Source organism: Nothobranchius furzeri, chromosome 11 (genome assembly GCF_043380555.1).
Source record: "Nothobranchius furzeri strain GRZ-AD chromosome 11, NfurGRZ-RIMD1, whole genome shotgun sequence".
Classification (NCBI taxonomy): Eukaryota; Metazoa; Chordata; class Actinopteri; order Cyprinodontiformes; family Nothobranchiidae; genus Nothobranchius; species Nothobranchius furzeri.
Window position 1 is genome coordinate 34,308,832 of NC_091751.1, and position 18,710 is coordinate 34,327,541.

General features: G+C 44.9%; 1 protein-coding gene across 1 annotated transcript in view; it reads right to left on the bottom strand.

Annotated features, from left to right (window-relative positions):
• Positions 1 to 18,664, bottom strand: part of LOC107383705 (zinc finger protein 391) — a 35,278-nt gene extending 16,614 nt beyond the window's left edge. Inside the window, exons 1-2 of the mRNA XM_015956482.3 lie at positions 17,818 to 18,664; positions 402 to 638 (exon numbers count right to left, since the gene is read on the bottom strand). Coding sequence (XP_015811968.3) covers positions 402 to 638; positions 17,818 to 17,971 — 391 coding nt within the window. The 5' untranslated portion in view covers positions 17,972 to 18,664. The remainder of the gene's footprint in view (positions 1 to 401; positions 639 to 17,817) is intronic.
• Between the last annotated feature and the right edge of the window lie 46 nt (positions 18,665 to 18,710).

Here is an 18,710-nt window from a genome sequence, read left to right on the forward strand (position 1 = left end):
TATGAGGATTGCTGTAAAGTCACTGACACTAGTCAGTGACTTGATGCAATTTGCTGGGTTCCTTATATAGGAAACATTATTTCTGATTGGTTTAATGAACTGACCTGAATTGGAATGTTTATTATGTGAAGTGCCTTGAGACGACTCGTCGTGATTTGGCGCTATATAAATAAAATTGAATTGAATTGAATGTGTAACAGTTCCATCAGAACTCTGCAATACATCACTTTTCATTGTGTGCACGTGGGTAGAAGTAGGGGTTGGCGGGCCCTTGTTCGTCTTGGACACAGGAAAGGATGTCCTTGTGGAAAATGGTTGGGAACCAATCTTCTACAGCACCAAAAACGTATGTGTTTCAGACCCGTGGGTGGAGGAGGCTGACCCAGCTCGTCTGTACTGACCTGCCATCGTGTCCTGGAACTGGACCATGACATCCTCAGAAAGTGCAGATGCTTCCTCCAAACTCGACTCTAACAGAAAACCATCCAGGTCCTTCTTCAGGAGAAGGTGCTTGTCCTCCTGCCTGGTCCAGAATTCAACTGGTCTGTTTTCAGTCTGTGGAGGTTCTGGTTCTGGTTCTTGTACATCCACACAACAGGTCCTTCCCACCTGTTCATAAACACGATGCTGTGGGAGTTCTGGAGGAACAGAAGAACACAAAGAACCAGGTTAGCTTATAAACACGAGGAACATGTGGTCCATCCCGGAACACTTGAATTCCACCATCAGCACCCACCAGAACCCAATTTTTGTGGTTCGTCTTCTATCACAGAGTAAGAGAATCTTGTTTTTACCTTAGTTAACATGGCTATCGTCAATGTTGGTGGCATCATTTCCGTTTATCTGAGGGCAGTAGAGGACGATATCGCCCTCTGCGTCCCACACCTTCCCTGTTGATCACCACTGACCCGTGAACGGTCCAGTGTGCAAACTCCTTCATCCATGTTCATGGTCCCGGGTCCACGTCTCCTTATCGCAATCACTTCTTTAATCCATCTTTTGAATTTTTGTTGTTCTGTGGTTATGATCTCTGTGTTGTACCGGACCTTGTGCAGCGGTCTGTTACGGCTCATTTCTTTATTGTACTTTCTGCTTTACTCTTGCAACGGTAATGTTGCATCTGTGTTAATATCTCATTAAATGCTGCTTGTTTTTAAACTCAACTCAAACTTTATTTTAGGGATGTACATAGTTAACCGGTTAATTGCTGTTAATGTTATAACTGGGTAAACTAGAGAAATGAGCTTGTCACATGACCAAACAAATGAGCTCAAACAGGAAGCGGTTAACAACAAGGCAGCATTGGATCAGTTTATTCTTAGTTATTTCATTCTTTGAACACAATAAGCCTCACATCAGAGCACCGAGCCGGGCAGGACACGGCGCAGCAACCTGAACCGAGACCAGCAACAGGTCAGTGTGCGGTGACGCTCCTTGTGTCTGACTCCTAATTTGAAATGTCAGTGTAATTATTTAGTTTAATGTAAGAAAAAAGTTTGTTATTTTTTAAGCCGTGGCCTCCAGGATGAGCCTATAAGCACGCAATCACAAGCAGCGCTGTGTGTTTGCTCCCAGACGGTCCGCTTGATCCCAGACGGTCCGCTGTGCAATGCGTTCTGAGTCTGATGGACATTCCAGCTGTCATCCCACTCTCCCTTTACTTCTGGTTCATAACGAACATAACGTAACGAATGTGGGACTTTAGGTGTGCGTCAGATTTATATTAAAAGGAGTAGACGGGAAAAGTGCTATTATTTATAGAGCGGAGGCAAATGTTTGTGTCCGTGGGGGGTGGGGGTGGGGGGGTTCCTGGTTAACCGGCTATCAACCATTGAGGGTCGTCAATAGCTGGTTAAAGAAATTTTGGAAAACGTGCATCCCTACTTACAGGTACAAAGTAACACCAAAGCGCTGTACAGGAAATAAGAGGCTAAGCTACATGATTAAAATACATTAGTAAACAATAAAAAGTGGTTTAAAACGGAATAAAAGAAATTAGTACACAATAAAACAACAAGCAGGTTAAAAATGACAATACTACTGGCAGGAAGGAAAGGCCAGGTCACATAAAAACGTCTTCAGCCTAACTTTAAAACCTGCCGCTGAAGTGGAAGCCCTCACAGAGATAGGTAGGTCATTCCAAAGCTTAGGGCCTGCCACAGAAAAGGACCGGTCACCTCGCATCTTTAAGATGTTCTGGGCATAGGAGACAGTTCTCTGAACGAAGTGCCCATACCGTGGTATGTGTCTGTAACAAAGACTGCAAGTAAGATGGAGCTAAACCATACAATGATTTAAAAACCAATAAAAGGATCTTAGAACGAACTCTAAACTCAACAGGCAGCCAGTGCAGTTATCCAGGACCGAAGTAACATGGTAAAACTTCCTTTTACCCACCAGAAATCTGGCAGCTGTGTTTAACACAAGTTGTAACCTTGTTAAGGTGCCCTGCTTCACCCCAAATAAAACCGAGTTACAATAATCAATGCGGGTTGTAATAAAAGCATGAACTACTGCCTCCAGATCACGTCGTGTCAGGAATAGTTTCACTTTGGCAAATGTTGTAAATGATAAAAAGAAGAGGAGACAACTCCATTTACATGTGAATCAAAACCCAACGCAGTATCAAATTTTACTCCAAGGCTAACAACTGATACCTTTACCTGGGAATTGAATGGTCCAGCCACTTGGCCCAAATAGGATTGCCTCCGTCTTTTCCTCATTGAGACACAAAACATTTCCCAGCATCCACCTCTTTACTTCAGACAATCTACCAAATTGTTAACAGCACAATTATTTCCTGAATCCAAGGGTAGGTAAAGCTGACAATCAGCAAAAAATAAAAGTTGATGCTAAACCTACAAAAAAAATGTTTCCTAGAGGAAGGATATAAATCAAAAAGAGTAAAGGCCCAAGCACAGAACCCGAGAGGGTGCTCGCTGCAGAACCACAAAGGCGGAGCTGCACCATAAGGTGGAGCTGCACCAGAGTCAGCCCCGCCCACTCACGCAAACAGCCTAGCCCACTGACTTCTTCTGTTTTTTTTTTCTTTAATTTTATCGCAAACTAACCTGACCCACATCAATTACGGCAGTTACTAGTTTACAGTCGTTAATGCTATGTTCTATGCTCCAATTAAGCAAGATAAATATAACTTGCTACATGACAAAGCCTGAATATATCTCGAAATAAAAAGGTTTCTTTTAGCAAATATGTCCATAGCCGCTCCAAAAGAACCAGCCTAGATGAGCATTTCAGGACAAATCTTTGGTGGGTTCTGGTAGTCCAGTGGCAACATCGTCACAGTTAGATTTTGCTTTCACCTCAGCTGATGTTGGTTCGACTCTTGGTGGGGTCAGCAGCTATCTATTTAGCCAGCTGAAACATTTTATTTGTTTATATTTTTAGTTGTAATGTTTATTTTCTGCAAAATATTTATGTCTCTAAAAGTTCTTTGAATTTGGTCGTTCCTAAACAGCATTTTAGTTGAAACTCTGCTCACAAATGGACTCACACTGGCTAAATAAACGAATAAATAAATAAATAAACACATTAGTCATTATATGTTAAACGGTATACCAGTAAATTGTTGTAAACATAGCACTGGCAAGTGTAGCTAGAAATGAAGAAAAAAGTTTGCGCCGTTGCCCGGAGGCGAACCCGTGCAATACTACATGCCAAACTGACTGCATAACCACTTCACCACTACATCTGATAACAAGGCAGTGGCGTCACATGTTATTGTGCCATCCAGTGTGTCTTTGTAGATGGGATGCATGATTTTTCGGCGGTGTCTCGGTAGAAGTCATTTCAGAAATAATTTGTCAGAAAATTCACAGAATATCCAGATTTGAGAACCAAGACCAAACCCGCTTCGGAGGAGAGGACCAAATTGAAGCTGAGGTGGGAGGAAAATGCGTGAATGAGGCCAAAAATGGCTTTGGCGTGTTTCTTATGAGGAAATGACAATACAACATGATAAAAAGTTCCAAAAGTTAGATTTTTAATTATATGGAACCTTTACAAAAACTGTTCAATTAACCTCTCAACTCAAGTCCTCAATCTTGCATTTTAGATTATACGAGCTATAACACCCTCTTTGGTTCCAGAATGCTATTAAGTCTGACAACTGGAAGGAATTGGACTGACTCTGATGGAATGGGCGGGGATGACTCTGGTGCAGCTCCACCTTCTGGTGCAGCTCCACCTTCTGGTGCAGCTCCACCTTTGTGGTTCTGCAGCGAGCACCACTTGCAGAACCCTGTGGGACACCCCAGGGAAGACTGGAGCAGGCAGATGAGAACCCCCCTGTTAAGATAATTATATATGTTTTCTTTTATCATGCTTTCTGCTTTTATTACATTTAAAGATTTTACCATTTATGCTGAACAAGTTGCTGTATTATTTGAAGTCTCACGAGGAGACAGAATGCTGAGCCTTGGTCCTGACCTAATGTGACCCAAGGACATCTTCTGACTTGGACAACTGCTGACTCGTGCAACTACCTGTTGCACATCGTGTGATTAGACACTGATTAGAAAAACATTATGCTCATTGTGTGATACTGAATGCTCTTTGTGTGAAACTTGTAACAATTACTGAATACTGAGAGCTGTGTTTCCCCCACCCTTTAGATCAGCTCATCAGGCATGTATCTAGGGACCCTCCCAGCTTGTAATAAATAGAGGACGCTTGGATTTCAAAGGCAGAGTGGTTTTGGAGGATCTGCTGGCCCAGTGGAGACTGAGCTGTTCGGACCTTTTTCCATTCTCCTTGAGCATAAAACAGAATTCTGACTTTTGTGTCTCTTTTCTTCTTTGTGTATGGTGTCTAGGGGTTTAAACCTGACACCCCCCATCCTAACACTAATCGTTCTTATGGATAAGTACAATCGACACCATTGCAAAGCCAAACCAGAAATCCCCACATATTGACTAAGGCGGTCAAGCAGCACATCATGATCCACCGTGTCGAATGCAGCAGCAATATTGAGCTAAATGAGCAGGACAACTTAGCCACGATCAGTAGCAGGTTAAATGTCGTTCATGACTCTCACCAGTGCTGTGTCAGGACTATGCAGTGCTTTAAAGCCAGAATGGAAGGTTTCCAGCATATCGTTGTTCAGAAAGTTCAATAGTTGTTCATAGATGCGTTTTTCTAATATTTAGCTCAAAAAGGCAGCCTAGAAATAGGTCTGTAGTTAGCTGGAAGGGATGCATCTGGACCTGGTTTTTCAAGACAGGATGGATAACAGTCTTTTTAAACTCATCAGGGACAACACCAGAAGTTTACTAAGATTAATTATCTGCACAATCATTGAAGCTATTGCAGAAGAAGCTTCTTTAGACAGGCGTGGGGGGACAATGTCATCTGGAGAATCACTTGGTCTGATCTCAAACATTATCTGATTTAAGTCTTCCAGAGACATCTGTTGAAACGAGGTCAAGCCCCTAACAGCAAGAGTAGGAGAGTCAAACCCAGGGGTGTGAGGTACAGCAGCCCGTAGGGCAGAGACCTAATTTACAAAGAAATCAGCAAATCCATCACAGGATGTAGCTGATCGTGAAACAGTCGAGAAGATGAATAAGAAAACGTGACACACGATCCAGAGAAAGGCAGAATAAGTAGGAGCAGAATCAGGAGAGGGTGGTGATGAAGGCTCCGCCAAAGCCTGAACAGGAGAGTTTAAAGGAGACCACCGAGTCCACTGATCTCAGGCTCAGGGGGAGAGAGGTCCAGAGTCTGGGGGCCACAGCAGCAGATGATCTGCTGAACAGCTGATTTTCCTGTTTATTTAAGGTATTGTGAACATGTTAGTTTGTTATCCTCATCAAAAACACCCCCAACACGTTTTTGGCTTCACGCGAGCATTTTCCTGTTTCAGCTGCAGATCTTAGCTGGTATACCTAGCAGGCAGCTTTCAGCAGGATGGGGCGTCTGCTGCATCACCGCGACCCACTCCTCCCCTTAAAGGTAGTCTCGAGTCTGGGTCCCACCACACCTGCCGTGTAGCTAGCAAGGACTCTCCACAGTTGTGAAGAAGTGATTTAATTCTCATGTCAGTTTCACACCAGCGGCGAAACGGATCGCTCACGAAGTTTGCGCGCTAACCCTAACCCTTGCTCTGTGTGTGTGTGTGTGTGTATGTGTGTGTGTGTGTGTGTGTGTGTGCGTGCACGCACTTATGTTTATGTATTTAGCAGATGCTTTTGTCCAAAGCGACTTCCAAGTGTTAATCGGCATATTGCCCTTGAGGCTAACAACAACAATAACAACAACTTGACATCAGTCATGGAGAGGAGGGAACAAGGAGTGGACAGGAGAGAGGGGGGACGGGTGCAGGGAGGGTGCTAGTTTAGAAGATGCTCTCTGAAGAGCAGGGTCTTCAGGAGTTTCTTGAAAATTGAAAAGGAAGCCCATGTTCTGGTAGTGCTTGGTAGGTCATTCCACATTTGTGGAATGATGCAAGAGAAGAGCCTGGATTGTCCTGAGCGTGGTGTAGGCACTGACCGGAGCGGCCGGGCCGGGACGTAAGCCTTTGCAAGAGGATTCAGGTAGATGGGAGCCGTACCATCTCGGACTTCGTATGCTAGTCTTAGCAATTTGAATTTGATGCATACTGCTAGCGGTAGCCAGTGGAGCTCAGTGAACAGAGGGGTAACGTGTGCTCTTTTTGGCTGATTGAAGACCAGACTAGGGCTGAAACGATTCCTCGAGCACCTCGAATAATTCGAGAACAAAAAAGCCTCGAGTCAAATTCTCTGCCTCGAGGCTTCATTTAATTCATGTTTAATTAATTCATGGCTTTGCAATCGCCCGGGGTCATGTTTCACCCGGACCGAAATAAGTGACGCACATACACACTGCACTGGATGCACACGCGAGTAGCGATTGTAACTCTCCTAAGCCATGGCGGACAACGTGGACCCCGGTGGAGTGCGAAAAAGACAGGAAATGTCAAAGGTGTGGGAATAAGGTGGAAAACGTAGTCCAGTGTAAATACTGGAAAATGGATTTAGCCTACCACAACACCACATCCTCGATGCTGAAGCACCTGACATCCACATGTAAATGTCACTTCTGCAAGCGGACTCGGAGCCTCTACAAGAGAATGCATTTTAGTCTGTATTTCTATATATTCTGCGGACACTGCGACTTTTTCATTTGTAGCACTCAGTTTCAGCTCACACTGTGCGTCTGGTAGCAACACGTCGGACTTAAAATGTGCTAAAAATAGCAGTTTTTACACAACACGTCAGACTTTTTACTGTGTTGTTATTAGGGTTGTCACGGTAACCGGTATAGCGGTAAACCCCGGTAAAAAAGTTGACAATAAAAATAACCGTCCAGTTTTTAAAAAACTAAATTATCTCGGTGGGTTTACCGTGGCCGCGGTTTCGGCGTGGTGACCCTTACCAGCCACCGTCGCTTCAGCTGAAGTTCCCGCGGCGCGCACACGCACTTTTTAGTTTGCAACGGCACCAAACCTTTGAAGCTGAAATAATGGCCGAAGGAGGAGACGGCAGAGCCCAGGACATCCATCAGCCCTCAAAGAAGACTAAATCGGAAGTATGGGCATATTTTGGATTTCTGAAAAATGCTGAGGGACAGTTAATAGAAGACTGCTATCCCGTTTGCAGAAGGTGCAGGAAACAAGTGTCTGCAAAAGGCAGCAACACTTCGAATCTAATGGCACATCTGCGTGACCATCACCCACGTCTCTACAGCCAGTGCAAGGTAAGTTAACATTAGCGTTTTAGCTTAAACGTGAGGATGTGAGGACTTTTGGTTGAAGGAGAATGCAACGAGTCACTATATGCTGCAGCCGCAGCGTCCTCTGCCAGCAGTTAAACCGTGTCACGGACACCCTGTTGCTGGATGAAGCATCTTATTTGTTGATGATGAAGAGAAATATACAATTAGTTCCTTGTCATTGATTTGTTTACTTATTCAATGCCATTTATACTTGAACATTTGGATTTGATTATATAGTGTAGTAGTTATTTTAGTAATTTGTTTAAAGTGGCTATTTATTTTAAATACATATTTTTTAAGGTTGACTTGTACAGTGCTCAAGTCAAGTGTGGACTGGAGTTTTAGATTTTCATTTTGATAATGAAGAAAACAAGTATATGAGAAAACAAGTGGTGTTTCTTTCATTTGTTTACATATTGTTTATGTTTTGAATGTTTGGATTTGTATAATTTAAACCTGCACTGACTACTGTAACATGTTCCAGAAAAAGAAGCTATTTGTTCCTTTACTTGTGAAAAGTTGCACTTTTGCTAAGACTTTGTGTTATTTTAGGTTTAATAAACACTGTTAAACCTTTTCAAAACTATTTCAGTTTGTGTAGAACAGGACTATCAATGCTTTCTGAACATATGCAACACCGTTTAAAAAATACCGCGATAATACCGAAAACCGTGATAATTTTGGTCACAATAACCGTGAGGTTAAATTTTCATACCGTGACAACCCTAGTTGTTATTGATGTCTGTTGTCCCTCGGGATTGCTGCAGGAGGACACAGGTATTTATGAGAGTGGCGGAGGAAAACGAAAGAAAGGAAATAAATGTTTTGTTATCAGTATAATTTGACATAACCACGGCAAACATGCTTTCTCGATAATCCTTGTTATTGTGTGAGAAGAAAAAGTGTAGAAATCAAAATGGACGTGTGTTAATAGAGAAAAAGCTGGCGAGCCATGTTTGAGCATGCGCCGTGAATGGTTCTGGTGCTGTTTGGGCCGCAGCCACTCGCATTTGTTTACTGTGAAGTAAAGTTTAAGTGCTGAAGTTTTGAAAACTAATTTTGAATAAAACTTGAGGAATAACTGGCAATTGCGTGCTCATTTTAAGAGGTCTTTCATATTTTATAACATGCTATTTGATACTATTTTGTGTTTGTAAACCATTGTAAGTTATTAGAGTACCCGATTAATCGATAAAAGATCCGATAGAGTACTCGATTACAAAAATATTCGATAGCTGCAGCCCTAGACCAGACGCGCCGCTGTGTTCTGGACCATTTGAAGAGGTCTCATAGTACAGCCTGGAAGACCAGTTAGAAGGGCATTGCAGTAATCGAGGCGGGAGATGACAGTAGATTGCACCAGGAGCTGGGTGGCATGTTGTGTTAGGTATGGTCTGATCTTTCGTATGTTACACAGCGCAAAGCGGCATGAACGAGAAACAGAGGCAATATGATCTTTAAAGGTCAGGTGTTCATCAATCACAACACCCAGATTTCGAACTGCCTTGGAAGGAGCCAGAGATAGGAAGTCAGTTTGGAACGAGATATTGTGCTAAATGGATGGTTTTGCTGGGATGACAAGTAGTTCAGTTTTAGAGAGGTTGAGTTGGAGATGGTGGAAATTCATACATTTTGATATGTCAGAGAGACAGTTTGATATTCGTGCAGAGACAGTGTGGTCGTCCGGTGGAAATGACAGATAGAGCTGGGTGTCGTCTGCATAGCAGTGGTAGGAGAAGCCATGTGATCGAATGATCTCACCCAGTGAGGTGGTGTATATGGCAAAGAGAAGAGGTCCCAGTACAGAGCCCTGGGGGGACTCCTGTGGCAAGATGGTGCACGGTAGAGGATTGTCCAAGCCAAGATACGCTGAATGATCGTCCTGTGAGGTACGATTCAAAGCAGGCATGTGTTTTCTCTGTGATGCCCATGCTAGAGAGTGTGAACAAAAGGATGCCATGGTCGACAGTGTCAAATGTAGCCGAGAACTCGAGCAGGATAAGCACTGAGGATTTGCCTGTCACTCTAGCTTCTTTTAAGGATTCTGGCACTGCTAACAGAGCAGTTTCAGTGGAGTGGCCCTTTTTGAACCCAGATTGGTAAGGGTCAAGCAGACAGTTTTGTGAGAGGTATTCTGTGATCTGCTTGAAAGCCACCTTTTCAATGATTTTGGACAGAAAAGGGAGGAGAGATAGGTCGGTAGTTCTCCACATGATTTGGAGGAAGAGATGGTTTTTTAGCAGCGGTTTAACCTGAGCATGCTTGAGAGGTAGGAAATGTACCAGATGTCAGTGAAGCGTTGATTACATGTGTGACTGCTGCAGCTACTGTAGGAGCAATAGCTTGGAGCAGCTCATGCCGGGGACACACCGGCCGCGGAAGCGCCGAGAAGCGAATCGCTCACGAAATTCGGCCGCTGCTCGCCGCTCCTCAGTTCAGATCAGACGCGCCCCAATCGAGGCGCGCCTCGGCTCAGCTGTAGTTTTTCTTTTAAACACTTGGTGCCCTCCATTTCCTCTCTGCCTTTTCTCAGCTCTTTTCCTCTACGTTTGAGTGTGTGAGTGTGTGTGTGTGTGTGTGTGTGTGTGTGTGTGTGTGTGTGTGTGTGTGTGTGTGTGTGTGTGTGTGTGCCTATAGTATGAGTTGTTTCTGCCAGTTGAATCGCTTGGAACCCGCTCCAATTCTGCAGCTGTATCCTAGCAGTTTCTTCAGAGATGGGTACGTAAAATAACCGTGTTTTTCGGGGGTCGTACAGCTCCTTGTGTTTCTCAACTTCCATAATTAATTTAAAGTCATCCATCTCAACTGCTTGCCTCAGACTAGGGCCTGCACGACTTTTTTTTTTAAAGTCGACAGTCAAGTAATGGAAGTCGAGTCGACTTCGACTAGTCGTTGATGACGTCATACGCCGGAAGCGGGGGGGGGGGGGGGTCGGTAGGTTCGCTGGAGTTTTTGACAATTACAATTGCGCCCACATTTTCTAAGTTAACACATCTCTTAATAACGGTAGTTTCTGCATCCTACTTCAGTCCTCTCCCCCTCCCCCTGCGCAGCAGCCGCAAACTCACTGATGAGCCTGCAGCCTTTCCTGCTGCTCTAAACATTAAAATAATTATTTCATTTTCTGTTCCTCACTTCTGATTACCTTCAGTGGTGTCTGTTTGTTGCATCCACCAGGTACAAAAACGAACTTGTTTTTATTTGACTATTTTTCTGTCCTGTCTGTTTATTATCTTCCTGCATCTCCTCTCAATCCTAAAGAGAAACTGCTACCTGGGTTCATATATATTCACCTCATGAGTTGTTACCTTTGAGCTGCAGTTCTAAAAGATCTACCGACCGCTAAAACAGCGGAGTGCCGCTGCTCGCCGGCCGACTACAACGGGACCGTTTTTGCTGCGGAGTTCATGCCGGAGCGGAGCGGAGTGGAGATGGAATCTTGGGGGTGCGTCACCGAAGAACAAAACAGGTGAAGAGCCTCGCTCCGCAGCAGCGAAACGCATCAGGCACAAATAACAGACAGAAAACATGAAAGGAAATGAGCCGACATGAACGATCGCGTGTTTAATTTGTTTTTGAGGTGGTGACACCTGATTTGGCGGTGCTCAGGACGCAATGTCTGGAGCGCACGTCAATGATCAGAGCTTTGCATGCACAAACTGGTTAAGATTAGGATGGGGGTGAGGGGAAGGTTAAATTGCAAGAGGGAAAAGGTCACAGTTTGGTTAAATGTCCGTTTTACCGCCGGTGTCAGCACCGCACAGCGCGTCGCCTCCGCCTCGATCCAGACGCGCAGAGGCTCATCACCTGCTGTCTTTTCTGAGGACTGCATCTTGTCAGTCATTATCACGTGACAGCGACTAGTTGATGACAGGCATAAAAAGTCACTACAGAGCCGTGAAGTCGACTAGTCGACTAGTTCGTACAACTCCTACCTCAGACTTTCTGCCTCTCTGTCCTGTTTGCTCCGGTGAAAAGACACCCAAAACCACTCCCCCCTTCACGTGGTCACACACGCACACAAGTTCGATGTGTGTGTGTGTTCGTGTGGTTTTTCTGCAGTGTCTGATTACGAACGCATTTGACTATTGCGGAATTTCATTTTGAAAAGCTTTATTTTGTTAACTTTACCGGCCTGCCTCTTATGTCTAGGTTTGACTTCCTGCCAGAATTGACGCGATTCACCGGCGGCTCGCGAAAAAAATAGAGCCGAAGCCGAAATGATCGCTGCACGGTGCGGGCTGGAGCGCCGGCGCGAGGCGATTTGCGGCGCTTCGGCGGCCCATGTGGTCTATAGAATAGCTTAACAAGGGCGCCGAATGAAGGCGGCCCCATTTTCGCGGCGCTTCCGCGGCCGGTGTGTCCCCGGCGTTAGTCGGAATGGGGTTGAGTGGGCATGTAGTAGGGCGGCTTCACGTGAGAAGCTTGGACACACAGTTCTCAGTGAGAGGGGGAAAAGAGGAAAATGAAGCAGTAGGCCTTGAGATGGTTGGGCTAGAAGGAGTTTGTGGTAGTGAATGTTCAGGAGTGGCCAGTTGAGTAAACTGTTTGCTTATAGCTGCCACTTTGTCAGTGAAGAATGAGGCAGATTGTTGGTAGGAGGTGGAGACAGAGGGTTGAGCAGAGTTTTGAATATCGAAAATAGTTTTGGAGAGTCAGTAGAGCTGAGAATTTTGTCAGTGTGGAAAGCTTTCTTTGCATCAGTAATGCTGGCAGAGAATGAGGACAGTAATTCATGAAATTTCAATTGATCACCAGGATCTTTTGTTTTGCGCCATTTCTGTTCCGCAGCTCTAAGTTTGGTGCATAGAGACCGGAGGGTATCATTTGGCCAAGGGTGCGACTCAGAGGATCTAGCAGGTCTAGTGGCTAAAGGGCACACGTTGTTAAGACAAGAGCAGAGTGTGGAGCAGAGTAGAGTGACTCGGTGGCATTATTCACTTCATAAGCAGAGAATGTGCTGGGAGATGGAAGAGTGGAGGCAACAAGAGAGGAGAAGTGGTTGGGTGCCAGATTGCGGCGGAATGAGACCATTGGGGAGGAAGTAGTGGACCTCCCTTGTAGAGTCGTGCTGAAATGGATGAAGTAATGATCGGAAAGATGCAGCGGTGTGACAGAGATTGTGTCTATGGCACAGTTTCTGGTGCAATGAGGTCAAGTGCTTTTCCAGCTTTGTGAGTTGGAGGACTTTGCACTAGTTTTAGATCAAATGATAGCATTAGTGACAGGAAGCCTGATGAGCTGGGATTGTCCAGGTGAATATTCATGTCTCCAAGGACCATTTTGGGACAGTCGTGCTCAGGAATAGAGGAGAGCAGGGTGTCGAGTTCATCAAGAAAGTCTCTGAGTTGACCTGGTTGGCGATATATGACAACCAAAAATAATTATTTCGGTACAGTTACCTGGATGGCATGGTATTCAAAGGAGTTGTATTTAGTGATGGGTAGCAACTGACTGTATATCCATTTGTTGGAAATTAACATGCCCGTTCCACCACCTCGGCCAGATGCACGAGAAGTGTGGGAGAAAGTGTGGTTAATTGAGAGGGCAGATGGGGTAGCATTGTCACATGGTTTGATCCAGGTCTCCGTGAGAGCCAGTGCGTCAAGTGACAGGTGGTTTGCATATGTGGTAATGAAGTCTACTTTGTTTACAGCTGATTGGCAGTTCCACAGTCCAATAGACACTGGTGGGTGTCTTTGGGGGGCGTTGGTTTTAGCGAGCAGAGGTTTTGAAGGTTGCAAAAGCAGTTTTCTGTGTGTGACATTCCTCTGAAGCAGGGGTGGGCAATCCTGGTCCTCGAGGGCCGCTATCCAGCAGGCTTTAGTTGTTTACCTGCCCCAACACACCTGATTCCTGGATGAATCATCTGTTCAGCAGCTCATCAGGCTCTGCAGCAGCCTGTTAATCACTAGTAGATTCAAACCAGGTGTGTTTAAGCAGAGAAACAAGTAAAACCTGCTGGACAGTGGCCCTCGAGGACTGGGATTGCCCACCCCTGCTCTGAAGCCAGTGATCACAGGTATAGGATAATGGCAAATTTTGCAAGTTGTCGATGGAGCAGCGTCTGGGTCGAGTTTGTTTGCTCTGTGGACACGCGCAGGTAGACACGTACGTCTTTACCCCGGAGGAGCTGAGACACAAGGGCTGACACTTCAGTTATGCCACCAAACTTATGCTGTGCTACTAGTTGGAAACAGGTGTTTATGCAGCAGCTGATTGCAATGGTTGAGACCTAGATCACCTGATGAGTGTTTTCAGGGAGGGGAGAAACAGCTCGTTCACAGCCCCTGATTGCACTTATTGTTTTCAGATGGCCCAAACCGGAGCTACTAGACAACAGGATTACCCACAGATGAGTTTCCTTCTCTTTCCCAATGGAAGATAGTGCAAAGCAAAAGTTTAAGAAGACAAAAGCAAGCACTGACAGACACTCAAGGCCCTTCGGTGCAGATTCAAGTCTGCAGTTGTTTATTTTCATCTCTCTAGTATGTTCAGATACACAGAAATGATCACATTTATCAATTGCAGTGTTTTATTTAGAAAAAAAATTCTCTTATTTTTTTTTTATTTCCCAGCCAGCCTCTTTTGTTGTGACTTCTGGCCAGAACTGATGCAGCTCACTTACGGCTCATGAAAAAGAAAGAGCTCACGCCGAAATGGTCGCTGCACGAGTCTTCGTTGTGCTTCGCAGCTGATGTGAATGAGACCATAGGTTAACAAGAGTGTCAAAGAGAAGAACTCTGCTTCCCGCGACGCATTGCGGCACTTCCGCGTCTGATGTGAACGAGGGATTTTTTTTGGTCTGCACTTTAAATGACGCCTAGGACCCAAAAATGGATTTTTGTCTGTGAGGGGAACAGGATCCCTGTCCGGTCTTGCCGCAGAAACGGTTTGATTTAGCAGAGCTAGAAGGTGACCATGATTTCACAGACTGCTTGTTAAACCAACACCAGTACCAGAATGGGCTTTCAGATGGATAACTTCTTCAAACCGGCACCATTCCAACTTTAAAACAACCCGATGGAGATGCCAGAAGCTACGAGTAAAACCAAAATGCTAATCACTAGCTGTGAGCTGAATGGTTATGAAGTTCAGGGATGGACAGAGACACAGATCCTGCCATCTAATTTGCCTTGTCTCCGTCTGTGCGGTGTGTGTGTGTGTGTGTGTTAGCAGCTCTATGGGGGGCTGAGTTGGACGTGTTGACATGAATCTACAATCTCTGTTTATGCAGCTGTGGACCGTTGTGGAACTGACATGTAGGAGGTGGGGTTTGATAGAATCCAAGCATCTTATGTCCAGATTGAAGAAAATCTTAATAATAATAATATTTCATCCTGTGTTATGCCTACTGTTGCTCTCAGTAGCGGTTTTAGGCACGGGCAGACAGGGCAGTTGCCCGGGGCGGCATTTTTTCATGACACAAAAGGGGCGCACAAGCGCGGAGTAAAAAAAAAAAAAAAAAAAAGGAAATCTGCGCCGCGCCGAGGTTTTCTATTATCTGTCATATGACAGTGTCTGGATTGGAAACAGCAAGTTGGCGCCCCCTGCAGCTGCAGGCGCTCCTGCTGACTGAGAACGTTCACGTGCTCCGTGTGTCTATGAAGAACAGGAAGGGGAGGGGTGCGGCGGGGGAATTCACCTCTGCGTCTTTCCCAAATGAAATGAGCGTGCAGGGGCTGAATCAACTGTATTAACATGGCTAAAGTCAATCACATCTTAACGTTCTTCCATATTTCATTCATAATATCATAAACACAGGCCTATCATTCTTTCAGGTTTCTCTGAATTGTGTGAAATGGCCGAATAAAAAAAGGAAAAACAAAAACGATTTTGTGGTCACCCCCCCATCAAGGTCAAATTGTTTAGTCCTGACTAAAGGAAACTTACTGAGTCAAGAGCCAAACAGAAGAGATGAACATAAAAAGGCTAAAACCACCAGGTGCCCCATTCAGGGGGAAAAAAAAGAGGAGAAAAATAAAGGTATGTAGCTCTCATGATGCATGTTTTCAATGTTTTGAACCAGTTAACGGTTAAATGCGGTCAACTAATTGCTAACAGAGCTAATAGGGCTGAAATATTGAAACGAATATTCAAATGGTTCGAAAAAAGTCCTTGAATCGTTTTTTACTGATTCAAACTAGGATTTGTTAAATGCTCACTGCAGCCTGTGGCCTGCCTGAACAACAACTAACACATGTTGATCATGTTCACATAATAATAAATAAAACAACTCTACAAGCAGAAGAAAACTCCCCAGTCACCACTAACTATCCTGTTTATTTATTGCAGATGGCTGCACTGATTATTTTTTACATGATTTGTTCTGTAAAAGTTGGCATTTTTGGTAGTCTACAGTTTTATTTATGTCAGTTTAAATTACAATTTCAGAGGCAATTCTCAAATATTATGGATCATGATAAAGATCTATTGGAGATCTACCCCAACTTTTGGACTGCTCTGCCAGTCACTGTGGCTCAAGCTGAGAGGAGCTTTTCAAACTTGATCGTCATACCTGAGGTCAACTATGTTTCAGGGGCGGCTCACTAACCTGGCTCTGATCAGTATCAATCACTCAGTAGGGGAGCAGATTTCATGTGATGACATTATTGATGACGTTGCATCAAGGAAAGGTTTTAATTTTAGTTTGTGTTTTCTGTTCTAAGTACAATGCTGTAGTGATTATCTTTAGTTTGTTATGTGTGAAATATTTTTGCTATTTAGAATATTTATTATCTATTATGTTCATATATTCTTAATATTTAGTTATTGTTTGTTTTTGTATATTTGATTCTATATATTTTGATACAGTATATAATGTATATTGCTTTACATTCTGACAACTTCATAGTAATTAATGTAAATATGTGCAACTTAGAAAAATGAATGTTCAATAGTCGTTCTAATAAAACATGCCTGTTAGTAGAAAACATGCGTGTGTTCATGCAGGTGGTGTGGTGTGGTGGTGGTGGTGTGGGGGGGGGGGCGGTTGGGGGGGGGGGGGGGGGCGCTCAAAGGGGGCCTCGCCCGGGGAGTAATTCGATGTAGAACCGCCACTGGTTGCTCTGGAAGGTGTAACACATCAGGAAACAGCTGGACTCCCTCACTCAGTGGTCAGAACCACCAATTAGCTGGTCCGAGCTCCGATCAACAAAAGGGAGAGTATCAGAACATCCCTCCAACCTCATTTTACTCTCGGACAAGAAAACGCAGCAAGCCATCACTTTACCTGCAGATATTCACTAGTGAAGCAACATACCACTCCTATGAGTGAATTAAATCATGAATAAATGAATCGTAACCACTCAGGGAAGCACAAAGAAATACACCAGATCATCCAGCCCTACCCCGAGTTACTGTTACCAAGGTGACTAGCTGTGCTCAACCAAATCATGCCCAGAGATGCTGAAACACCTGAGCAGGACAGGTGGAGTCCAGGCCCTTGAAGTTGTCACACACATCAAAAGTCAGTTTTACCCTGATGCAGTGTGTGTGTGCCCATTCCAGAACCAGAACCAGCATGCAACTAGGTTGTTCTGGACCTTCAGACCAGAACCCCGGTCTGGTGCTGTGTCCAGGTAGGTGCCCCTGCTGAAATGTGTGCTCCTTAACTGTGTTTCTAGAGACAGCAGCAGGACAGACTAGAATCTGTATTACCCCGCCGGGGCAACTGGTTTCACAGTCAGCAGTGAGAAAACAAGAAGGAACGGCAGCATCCCAGCAGTCCAACAGCTGCAGGGAAACACCTAGACACCTGAGACCTACGGCCTGGCTTTATCCACATCAGTGAGCGGCAGGTTGCAGCAGTAACCCTAACCCACCGCCTCTGCTCAGCTGGAAAACATCACGTGGTACTCATGAAGAACATATCGACATGTTTTAATCATTTAGGTCAAATTTATTGTCTGGAGGAAATCACCTGATGGCTGAAAATCTACTAAGCAGGTGGGGCCAAACTCAACGTCACCAACAACGTTAGCTCTGTTAGCCACCGGGTTCTCTTCTTGGGTTCTACAAACTAACATTCTGCCTTTGTGGTTCCGTCCAGGTGTCTCTTACCTGCCGTGAGGGATGTTTTCCAGCTGATATCCAGCAGTCTGCGCTGAGCTTCCAGCTCTTCTTCGATGGTTTTCTCAAACTGGGAGAATATTTCCTCAGCAGCAGCAGCTAGGCGCTCGCTGATGAACTCTCTCAGATGCTGAACTGAAGACATGGTTGCTGAAACTCCTGAAACATTCAGCTCAGACGCGACAGAACAAGCTATAACGCTGCTGCTAGCAACTTACTTCCGCCGGAAGTCATGCGCTCGGTGACCGGGGAGGGATTCTCCCTGATTGCTGCCCCTGCTCCAGAGGTCTGCTAGCCAGTAGTGATGGGAATTCCGGCTCTTTTTAGAGAGCCGGTTGTTTTGGCTCAGCTCACCAAAAAGAGCCGGCTCTTTCGGCTCCCAAGTGGCTCCTCAGATTTTCTGTTGTGTAGACTACATTTAAAACCAAAATAATGCTAAACTATAAGTAAAATAATTTACTAAAAAAAGCAATATATCAAATATTTATCATTTCTATGGATTTAATAACTGAACACTTTAAGAAATCTCCACTTTCCGACTGCTGGCGCTCATTTTCTCACCATCATCGTCGCACTCTCCTCCCTCTCACACGCCTTTTTCCTCCACCCACATGTGCTCTGCTGTGTCTGTCTGAGTCTGATCCTCCCTCTTCCCCGCCCCTACTGCTCTGTGTGTGGACAGTCTGGACACACAGTCACACATGGTGACCAATCGCCTGTAGCTTTCACCAAGGCAGGGGGGGAGGGGGAGGGGAGGGGACGGCTCCCAATGACGAGCCGGCTCCCGTCGTTCTCTTCAAAGAGCCGGCTCTTAGAGCCGGTTCGTTCGCGACCGACACATCACTACTAGCCAGACTACTGTTTAGTTCTGCCTCTCTGTGTGA